Below are 10703 nucleotides of genomic sequence, written 5' to 3'. Positions count from 1 at the left end.
TCATGGTACAAATGATAAATTATATTTATACAGTAAATAAGTATCAACAGTCAACACAAGTTCAAAACCAGCCACCGGCCTCTGGGACTGAGAAACAGCTGGGTGACTTCCTCCACCACAGTGCCCATCAGGAGGGAGCATGATGGCACAGGCGCCAATATGCGTGGCAGTGGCCGGTGGCTTCATGATCAGTGCAGTGGGCAACAGGGACATGCACTCGAGATGGCCTGTGCCAGAAGATGGGGTGGGGGCTGTCTTCTTGGGTCCTGGTGGCCCAGTGGCTGTCATGTTGGGGCCTCAAAGTCGTGTCATGAAGGGCTCTTCTGTTACAAAAGAATCACTGACCCCAAGTAGTCGAGTCTGGTCTACTGACCTGTAAGGCTGGCCCAGGCCCTGCACCATCTGAAGGAAAGCACCTTTCTGGGCAAGCATCCCGCCTCCCATCCCACTGTACCTCCCCACCCACCCTTCCCCTGGCAGACGAGACCAGCCACCGGCTTACCCGAATGGCAGCAGGAGCCTAAGGCCCAGCCCCAGGCCTGCAGTTCTGGCAGAGGGTGGCTGGTCAGGAACTCTAGACATGGCTCCTGGGACTGGAGAGGGTGGCCTCAGGAACAGCATGAGTGGGTGCAGTCCTCACTCACAGCCTGCATGTCCCAGCAGCCCGGAGACCATTTAAGATCTCTCCTGCGCTAGTGCGAAGGGTTAGATCTTCTGGAACCAGAGAGGGGCTGGCAGGTGGTCGGCTGCCCTTAGAGCTGGAGGTGAGAAATTCCCATGGTGGAAAAGGGGCCAGAAACGTCCACCAGGCAAGCTGCCCAGACACAGGATTGGGGGAATGTCCCTTCCCTGGGTAAAAGCAAGTTTTTTCTGGTCTTTAATGCATGACATAATACTTTTACAGTGGTGGGTGAGGTGAGGACAGCAGGAGTTTGGAAGAGGGAGGTACTATTAATGCATGTTTGTTAAAAATCTGTCCCGGGTGAATGACTTTTTTCTTCATCTCCAAAATACAAGAAAATTATTTTTAGAACTCCAATTTAAAAATAATGTCTGGAGTTAGCAGGTAGGTGGATCAGGGCCAGCCCTGGTCCCTTAGCCCCCCACTCCCGTCTTAGCCTAGGGACTATTGTCCAGGGACCCGTGGGCACAGAAGCACCCCCACCTCCATGCCCTCAGGACAACTGCCATTTCCACATTATCCCCATCTTTAGCCTGAGCGTGGATTAAGACAGAGGAGAATCACAGACACACAAGGTTAAAGATGTTTCTTCCATTTCAGATTTCCACTGTAAACAGAAGTCCTTGTTAATCCCTGCATGCCTTTAATAAAAAAAAGGAATTAGTTGATAAAAATTGGTGAGTCACATTCATACATTAGATTTTTTTCTTTAACTTTCAGGATGTTGGTATATCAGTAAGAAAAACAGCCTCTCGCTCAGGATCTAGCCAATAAGGCTGAAAGTCAATCAGTTTAGTAATTCACCAAAAACAGGAGTTAAAGAAAGGAAAAGGCAACTGGAGGCTAGGATTTTTTGTTGCTGTTGTAGTTTTTTTTTTTTTTTAAATAAACATCATCTATGTGTAATCAAATTCCCATATGTTCTTCCTATAAAGAATTTGCTTTAGTTTTTCAATAAGGCATTTTTTTTTGTCATCCAAACATCTCTTCCTTTTAAAATTTTCTTAGAGTTAAAACCATAAATAAGAGGATTTAAACCACTAAAATAACACGTGCCAATATCTTCATTCAGCCAGACCTGGTAAATTCTATCAAAACTAGACAGTTAAATAAGAACCACGTTATAAAAATATTAGCCAAAAAAAGACTATTAGATAATTCTGCAAACTCAAATATGAAACTGTACTAAACAAAATATGTGCAAAGGTACACAAGCATAGAGCCACGTTGGGGGTTATGCTCAGATTAGTTTTAAAGCTCGCTCTAGTGGATTTAATTCAAGAGTTGTCCACGGTGGTGGTGTTTACTTTGAACTCACACGAGTCAAAGAAAAATAAAATATGCACAACCACTTCCCCAAAAGGTCAGTGTCTTATGGAGCAGGTGCTTCATCGTGTCCACACCCAGGACTGCCTGGGGTGTCCCTAGGGCTGGGGGTGGGGAGGACAAAGATGAGGCCACCGTCCCAAGTCCTGGGACAGGCAACGTCCTGGAGACCCTCTGGCTGAGGCTGGGGGCAAGGGCAATACTGCTGACTCCACCTCCTCATCCAAGGCCTCAGAGAGGCCCTGCCAGGACCTGAGTGCTTGGGAGGAGGTGGTGAGAGCAGGCCAGGCCAAGTGGGCCTGCCTTGGAAGGCGAGGGTCTGAGGGTTGGGGCTGTAAAGACAGCCCTTTCATCAGGAAGCTGGAGCTGAAAAACCCTAATACCCCTAATCCCCAAACTCTTGGATCCCGTCCCACAGACAAGAGTCCCTGCTCGGCATCCTCCAGCACAGGTGCTTTGGGCGGGTCCCAAGCCAGGCACTAGAGAAGGAAAGGGTTGGTTGTGCCGGTGGCCTGGGCTGCAGATGGGGGGATACCCACACTGCCCACCATGTTCATCGTTGCAGGGCCCAGTGGGGTCAGAGAGGAACCAGTGGCCCCCAGAGCTGGGTGTGGGGCCGTGGAGGTCATCGAGGCCACAGCCATGGACTCCACTCCTGGGCCAGGCCCAAAGGATGTGCTGGTCCCCAGGACTGGGCTCCCCCGAAGCTGGTTCAGCGTCAGCGGCTGGGGCTGGTTCACCTGGAAGGGGTTAACAGGAGCCGAGGTGGCAGGTGCACCTGGGGAGACAGAAGAAGGGGCAGAGGCTGAGCCGTCAGGGTGCGGCCTTCTGAGCTCTCAGGTCAGGGACTGCATGTGGGTGTTCTGGTCCCTGCTGTGCCCTCAGAACCCATGACGGTGCCAGCCGAGTCCATGGCAGACAATAGCAAATATCTGCTGACTGCATGAATCTGCACTTTAAGGATGAGATTAAGGCTGTGAGAAGCCAAGTGATTTGTCCAGCGTTACAAAGCTGAACAAGGCCATGCCAGGAACACGGCCATCTCGGGGCACCCTGGCTCCTCTGCAGGGCTGGCACCCAGGACACCTTCACCAGCCATCAGCTGCCACTGCTCCCTCATTCTGTTTGCTGAGGGGGACATGGGACTGGCAGTGTGTGGCTCATGTGGCAGTGCCCACAATGCACCCAGGGACCCACATATGACATCGTGAAGGCTAGAAGTCCTGCATTCAAGAAGCTGATGCAGCCTTGTCTTTCCCAGTGTCTCCAGAATTTACCTCACACTAGAAAGCCTTTTCTTTGCAAAAGTGTGTGTGCTGCCGGCACCAACTCTTCCAGGCAGCCTGGCCCTACCCTGAGTGGCCTGGAGAATGGCCCTGTATGTCCAGCAGAGCTGCCCAAACCTCCTCCATCTTGGCTGCAGCCCCCAGGGACCACGACTGGTATGCAGCCAACAAAGCTGCCTCAGGCTTCCAGCCAGGTGCCTACCAAGAGCTGATGGACACAGATGACCACCAGAGCTCCTGCAGGGCCTTCAAGGGCTCTCTGGGCAGAAGAGGCATAAGGCCTCCTGGGGCAGGCACAGACTCCTGGCTGGCTGAGGAGCCTGGAAGCTAATCTAGTTCCACCCAGGGAACCACCTCCTCTAGGGGCAGCCATGTCCTCACCCATCGTAGGACCTCAGGGTTGGCCAGGACCCAGGAACTCCACACACCTCACTTCTGTCCAAGGGTCCCCAACCTCAGCCTCTGTAAGTTCAGTGGTCATTCTCCTCTGCAAGGTACTGTCAGGGACGGTGGCCCAAGATCCTCAGATCCCTACATGGTGGGGCCAGTCAGGGACTGAACACTTGAGGGTGACACATTCCTGCCCTGGGGGGCGCCCAAGGCCTTGGGAAACATGTGAGGAAGGGGGCTGGGGGGACTTCCTAGAAGGGGGGTCATCTGAGCTGGGTGTCAAAGGAGGAGTAAGATGCTTTCATTGGGGAAGAGGAGGGAGGATATTACAGGCAGGGGAAACTGAGTGTGTAACAGCCTGGGCTTAAGGAAGGGCTGTACAGGTTGAGGGGTGCCATGCACACAGGGAGGGAGGGGGAGAGTGGGGCCAGGCCATAATGGCCCTGGATACCCAATTGAATAGCTGGGGGCTTGTCCAGCAGCCAACGTGGAGCTTTGAGGGCAGGGGGCAGACTCTGGCACCAGGAGTGTAAGCGAGGGACCTGGAAGAAGGCTTGTACCCAAGGGCTAAGTTACATTTTTCCCAAGAGAGGTGTGCTACACATCAAACCCTGGCTCTTCCTCAGCCCTAGCAGCCCACCCTACTCCACCTGCCTTAGAACTGACACTCCCTTGAGGGTCTCACAACCGGGGGGCACCAAGTCAGGGACAGCTTCTGCTTGGCAGTCTCAACTGAGAGGAAAGGAGCTATTTCCTACCCATACCCTCCCCACATAACTGACAACGGCTTCCACACCCCACCCCAGGCAGCCCTGGCGAGGTGTGCTAATCTAGAGTTTCCAGCTAGTCCCACCCCTTCCCTGTCACACAGTGGGAAGAGCCCCTGAGAGGCCTGCTGCACACCCATTCTCAGGCACAGCAGGCAGCTGTATGAAGCCTGGGATGAGAGCCTACCTGGTGCCAGGAAAGGGTTGAGGGACTGGGCTGGTGGAGTGGGCCTGGTCACCAGTGAGTCCAGGTTCACCAGGGCTGCGTTGGGGCCCAGAAAGGACTCAGGTGTTTTCCGGGCACTGCTGGGCTTGCTTGAGGCAACGGTCAGGGGTTGAGACTCAAAGGGGTCAGGGCTGGTGGTTCCATTGTTTTGGGATGGCAGAGAGGTCACAGATTCGGCTGCAAGACAAGGACACATATGGCAGGGTGAGTGTGGCAGGGAGAGCCTAAGACTGTGTACTTAACACAAAACATGGCCTCCTGGGAACATGCCTGCCTGACAGTGCCACATGACGACACACAGCCAGTCAAGGGCTGGGTTAGATAAATCAAGTGTCCACATAACCAAACACCTGAATGCAGGGACAGAAGAATACCTAATGATGAGCAAAGAAAGCTTAACAAAATACTAAGTGGAAAAAAAGCAGGTTACAAAAGAGTGTGTACAGCTCATTCCTCCAGAATACCAAGATGTCATTTTGGGTTGGAGGCCAGGCATGGGCAATTTATTTATTTATTTATTTATTTTAACATTTTCCATTTACTAAATTTTCCACAATAAACATGAACTTCTTGATAGTAAAAAGAAAGCAAATTGTTTTTTTTTTAAATTCAGCCCATAGAGGTGACACAGGCCAGTAGGAAAGCGATTGCCATGACAGGATGCTTCATGGTACAAGAGTTCTTAACAACAGTCATTCTCTCACTCAGCAACCCCATTTCTAGGAATCTGGTCTAAGCAAATAATGTAAAATGTGAACAGGGTTGTAAGCACAAAGAGCTTCACAACAGCATCATTTACAGTAGCAAAACTTGAGATCAACCTAAAGTGTCCTCCCCCAAATTAATGAATTATTGCTGAGCCATACAAGGAGAGATTATATAGCAACAAAGTATTTTTAACAAATTTTAGGCCGGGCGCGGTGGCTCAAGCCTGTAATCCCAGCACTTTGGGAGGCCGAGACGGGCGGATCACGAGGTCAGGAGATCGACACCATCCTGGCTAACACGGTGAAACCCCGTCTCTACTAAAAAATACAAAAAACTAGCCGGGCGAGGTGGCGGGCGCCTGTAGTCCCAGCTACTTGGGAGGCTGAGGCAGGAGAATGGCGTAAACCCGGGAGGCGGAGCTTGCAGTGAGCTGAGATCCGGCCACTGCACTCCAGCCCGGGCGACAGAGCAAGACTCCGTCTCAAAAAAAAAAAAAAAAAAAAAAAACAAATTTTAAAGTCATGAGAAAATGTTTTCAATCTGTTATTCCATAAAAGTTGAGGCAAGGGGAAGGACAACTCTATCTGACAATGTGAACTGAGCAAAGAAGACTCAAAAACAAACAAAACAAAAAACAACCAATAACGCCAGTGCACTCCAGCCTGGGCGATCAAGGCTCATTGCAGTCTCGATCTCCTGGGCTCAGGGGATCCTCCTGCCTTAGCCTCTTGAGTAGCTGGGACCACAGGCAGGTGCACATGACCACATCTGGCTAATTTTTTAATTTTTTTGTAGAGACAGGGGTCTCACTATGTTGCCTAGGCTAGTCTGAAACTCCTGGGCTCAAGCAATCCTCCCATGCTGGCCCTCCCAAAGTGCCAGGATTGCAGGCGTGAGCCACTGCACCAGCAGGGGATAAATGTTTCAAAAGCTGACATGTAACAATGGCCAAGCTGCCTTCTCACTGAGGCATGGAGTAGGAGGCAAGGACAAGTTAGGCTATACTTTGGCCTGCAGAGAAGACACATGGAATCTTATCAGTGCAGCAAAGACCCAGAAAAGCAGCACATTCTCAAAGCTGCCTCCATCTCCCGGCGGGGAGCTCCTGAATTGAGAGGCGTTGGAGGAGGTCAAGGGGGTCAAGTGGGGTCATGGGTGCCAGGTTGCTTGTACCTCACACCAGGGCCTAGCCAGGCTTGTGGCTGCAGTTGGTAGAGAGGGCTAAAAAAGAAGGGAGAGAAGGAAGAGACTGGGAGAGAGGTGGTAGGGAAACTGGTGGGGGCAAGCAGCAGAAGCCGAGAGGAAAGAAAAAAGAGAGACGTTGCCATGCATGGCTGGGAGCTGTGGCCCAGAGATGGACAGAAGCTGCCACACCCCAGGGCATTTAAATAGGGTATGAAGAATGCATCCCAGGCCTTCTCCGTCCAGCCTCCAGGCCCACCTTGGCCCACACGCCCCTTCCTTCTGCATTCACCTGATACCCTTCCATCCCAGGGGCACACAGGGAAGGAAAAGAGGTCTGGAGACTGGACTGTGGGTCTGCTGGGCTGGAGCTGTCACCTGAGAGGTGACAACACAGGGCAGAGGCTGGCCCCACTGATGCCCAAAGGTTGTTGTCTGGGAAAAGGAGGCCCTCTGAGGAGTGGAAGTTAGCAGGAGGAAGGTGAATGGAAATGCTGGATCAGGCCGGACGTGAGGCCCACTGTGAGCTGGGGAGGCTGGGGCTGTGGAATCTGCACGAAGTCTTGGGGCTTCCTAACCTGGAAACACAGTTCTGGGGGACTCCACCTTGTGATTTTTAACTATTGATGTACGAATTCTTAGAATGAGAAGCTTCAGGCTCCCAAGATCAAAATACAAAGAACATGCAGAAAGTTGAAGGGTTTTGAAAACTATTATTTCTGCAATAACTGAGCTGGTCAAATGCACAAAGGATTACAGAAACCACCATCACCTGTACATACCTGTTCTTTTTGAAGTCCGAAGGTTGTCAAATTCAGAAAAGTCATCTTTAATTGTACCATTCAGATTACTGAAGAGCTCAAAGGACCCTGGGTGGACATAGAGGCCAGTGACTGGGAGCACCTCACAGGACTTCGTGGCAACTCCACTGCCCAGTGCACACCCTCAGGATGGGCTGGCAACAGGGGCCTCTCCCCGCTTACCCTGCCTCATGGAGGAGAATTCTGAGAGCCAAAGAGGCAAGACAGGATCGGGTCACCAGTGCGCTGGGAGGGAAGACAGGGAGCCCGGCCTCCCAGGACAGGGTGTGGGATGCCCACCTGCTAGTGCTTCTACCACCCCCACCCCAAAAGGGAAAGGGGTGATGGCAGTGGTGGAGGCACATCAAGCTGGGTCTGGTTGCTTGGATGAGGGTCTGTAGGAAGGCACCAGAAGGACTGCCCAGAGGCCAGCCTGCCCAGTGCCCCAGGGGTGAGGACAGGACCCACAGGCTGTGGGCCCAGGGCAGTCTCCTCTCTCAACACCCCATCAGAAGCCCCCTCAATTTGGAGGGAGGTACCAGTGCACAAAACCTGGGAACTCGCTTGCACTCATTCACTGTCACACTGGGGTGCCTGGGATCTGGGGATCAGGAACGAAGGTTAAGGGGGAGGAGGGGAGCAAATGCAAGCAAAGTAACAGGGCTGATGCCTAGGAGCCAGGAGCGGCTGCAGGGCTCAGGGGCTCTCAGAGGCCAGGCAGAAAGGTGGGTGAGTGAGGGGCTCACCAGAGGCAGACACGGGCTTGGTGGTGGAGACTGCACCCCATGCGTCAGAAGCTGTTTTCCCGGCACTGGAGGCAGGCTGCTGTGAAGCTGCCCAGGGGTCTGAGTTCTTGGGGACAGACTGTGTGCTGGCTCCAGTGGGCACCCCCCATGGGTCAACAGAGGCAGCTGGCTTGGTACCTGTTGGAAGGCAAGGTCAGGGCTCAGAAATGCCTGCAGAGGGTCTGGGCAGCTGGGGTGAGGAGGGAAAAGGATACTGCCGGCCACACCAGGGTCTGTGCCCTGTGCCAGGAGAGACAGCCATCAAAAGGGTACTGTCCCATGCCAGCAAAGAGGGACACAGCTGGGGCCCAGGGCCAACAACCCTGGGAAGAGAGCATGCTAGGCCAGGATGTCCCAGGATAGCCACTCCCTGTCCTCCAGTACTGACCAGAGGAAGCAGCTGAAAGAGGTCTTCTCCAAGCTCCCCACCATACAGGGGGCTTGCAAAGGGCTCCTGAGCTCAACCCCGCTTCAATGGACTATCTGAAACAAACCTATCTCCCCACAGAATCCAGGCTCCCTCCCCAGACAAGGGACCCCAGGCAGCCCTCCCAGCTCAGCCCAGGCTCTCTAGAGGCACAGAGGCATGCTCTCCCCACGTGCTTTGAGTGGTTTCTGCTTTCTGACAGAAGCGTACATAAAATGGATGAGTCCTGTATAAAAAGGAATAAAACAAACAGCTACATACTTACCACTCAACTTAAGCAATAAAACACTTTCAAACAGGGAGCGACAAAATCAATTTAGTGGGTCACAACTGGCTTTACAAAAAAGAACAGAGAAAAAAAGTTTTAAAAAAAACCTACCAAAAAAAAAAAAGAGAAAACACACACAAAAAAAGATTCTAAAACATCTGAGTGCATCTAATGTTAAGTGTCAGTGCTGTGATGTGCATCTTTCATTTATGATTTGTGTATATATGAATACACATAAAATAAAACCCACATCCCCTTCCTTCTTGTGGAGCACTGCAAGTGTTCAGACACCACTGCTGCCTCACAGGGACCAGAAAGTGCCTCCCCAATGACATTCCTATCCCAATCATTGTGAACTATTAGGCTTTCTCTTGCTTTTCCTTCTAGTTTATCTTGTAGGAATACCTTTAGTTAGTTGTGCCTATTTTCTGAATACATACACACCACACATGTATATTATGTATATGTATGTGTGTGTTTTCATTTATTTATCAGATAGGGTCTCACTCTTGTCACCCAGGCCAGAGTGCAGTGGCACAATCACAGTTCACTGTGCCTCCATCTCACTGTGCCTCCACCTCCCATGCTCAAGTGATCCTCCCACCGCCACCTCCCAAGTAGCTGGGTCTACAGGCATGTCACCACGCCCAGCAAATTTTTTTTCTAATTTTTGTCGAGATGGGGTATCACTGTGTTGCCCAGTCTGGTCTCAAACTCCTGGGCTCAAGCGATCCTGCTGCCTCAGTCTTCCAAAATGCTAGGATTACAGGGGTGAGCCACCATGTCAGGTCCCTATTTTCCGAACTTTATATGAATAGAAGCATACTGTACACATTCCTTTGTGGCTGGCTTTGTTCACTCCACATTTTGAGAGTCATCTGTGTTGAGGTGGAGCTGGAATTTGTTTTGTTCCATTCTATGAAAAAAAAAGTCATGATTCCTCTGTTGAAGGATACTCATTTGGTTTTGCTGCTTGTTCTTGTTCACATGTATACACAAGTTGCTGGGTCATGGGTACCTCTGCCTTCACTGAGGAATGCTACAAGTATTTCCACGTGCTGGCACAAGTTTATGTTCCGTCCAGCAGTGGGTAACAGTCTTGCTGCCCCAGTTGTTGTCTCATAACCTCTGATGCTTAGTATTAGCTTACTTTCCCACGTGTGCCAATCTGGTGGGCTGAAAAGTTATTTGATTGTGGTTTTGATTTGCATTTCTCTGTTCTTTAATGAAGCTGTGCATCTTTTCATATACTCATGGGTCACTCATGATTCCTCTCCTATGAGGTGCTGATTTGAGTCTTTTACCGACTGTCCCTTATGGTTACTTTCTTCTTGACTCATCCCGGCAGCATGGACTAGAGTCCATCCACTCCTCATGTCATGGTATGCAGGGCCTCCTCTGTCGTAAGTCAAGTCTTCGTGGGCTTATTACTGGGCTCCCTACATTTATTTATTTCCATCCTTGCACTTTTTTTTTTTTTTTTTTTGAGACAGAGTCTTGCTCTGTTGCCCAGGCTGGAGTGCAGTGGCGTGATCTCAGCTCACTGCAAGTTCCACCTCCCAGGTTCACGCCATTCTCCTGCCTCAGCCTCGGCCAACTTTTGTTTTTTAACTTGATGATTTTAAGATGACTACAGCAGAGCAGAGGGCCAAGAATAGCCAAAACAAGATTGTGATTTGCTGTATCAGATATCAAGAATTCTCATCAGTGTTTGTGAGGATAATTAAGAATGTGCAAGGGGCCAGGTGCAGTGGCTCATGTCTGTAATCCCAGCACTTTGGGAGGCCAAGGCGGGCGGATCACAAGGTCAGGAGATCGAGACCATCCTGGAGAACACGGTGAAACCCCGTCTCTAC

General features: G+C 51.1%; 1 protein-coding gene across 1 annotated transcript in view; it reads right to left on the bottom strand.

The window, feature by feature from the left end:
• EPN2 (epsin 2) overlaps positions 1 to 10703 on the bottom strand; it is a 62613-nt gene continuing 51910 nt past the window's right edge. The window contains exons 8-11 of the mRNA XM_011955012.1: positions 8114 to 8290; positions 7350 to 7436; positions 4639 to 4854; positions 1 to 2786 (exon numbers count right to left, since the gene is read on the bottom strand). Of these exons, the coding sequence (XP_011810402.1) occupies positions 2488 to 2786; positions 4639 to 4854; positions 7350 to 7436; positions 8114 to 8290 (779 nt within the window). The 3' untranslated portion in view covers positions 1 to 2487. The remainder of the gene's footprint in view (positions 2787 to 4638; positions 4855 to 7349; positions 7437 to 8113; positions 8291 to 10703) is intronic.

Source organism: Colobus angolensis, unplaced genomic scaffold, assembly GCF_000951035.1.
Source record: "Colobus angolensis palliatus isolate OR3802 unplaced genomic scaffold, Cang.pa_1.0 Scaffold392, whole genome shotgun sequence".
In the NCBI taxonomy this organism is placed as follows: domain Eukaryota; kingdom Metazoa; phylum Chordata; class Mammalia; order Primates; family Cercopithecidae; genus Colobus; species Colobus angolensis.
This window is presented reverse-complemented; position numbering and strand designations above follow the sequence as displayed.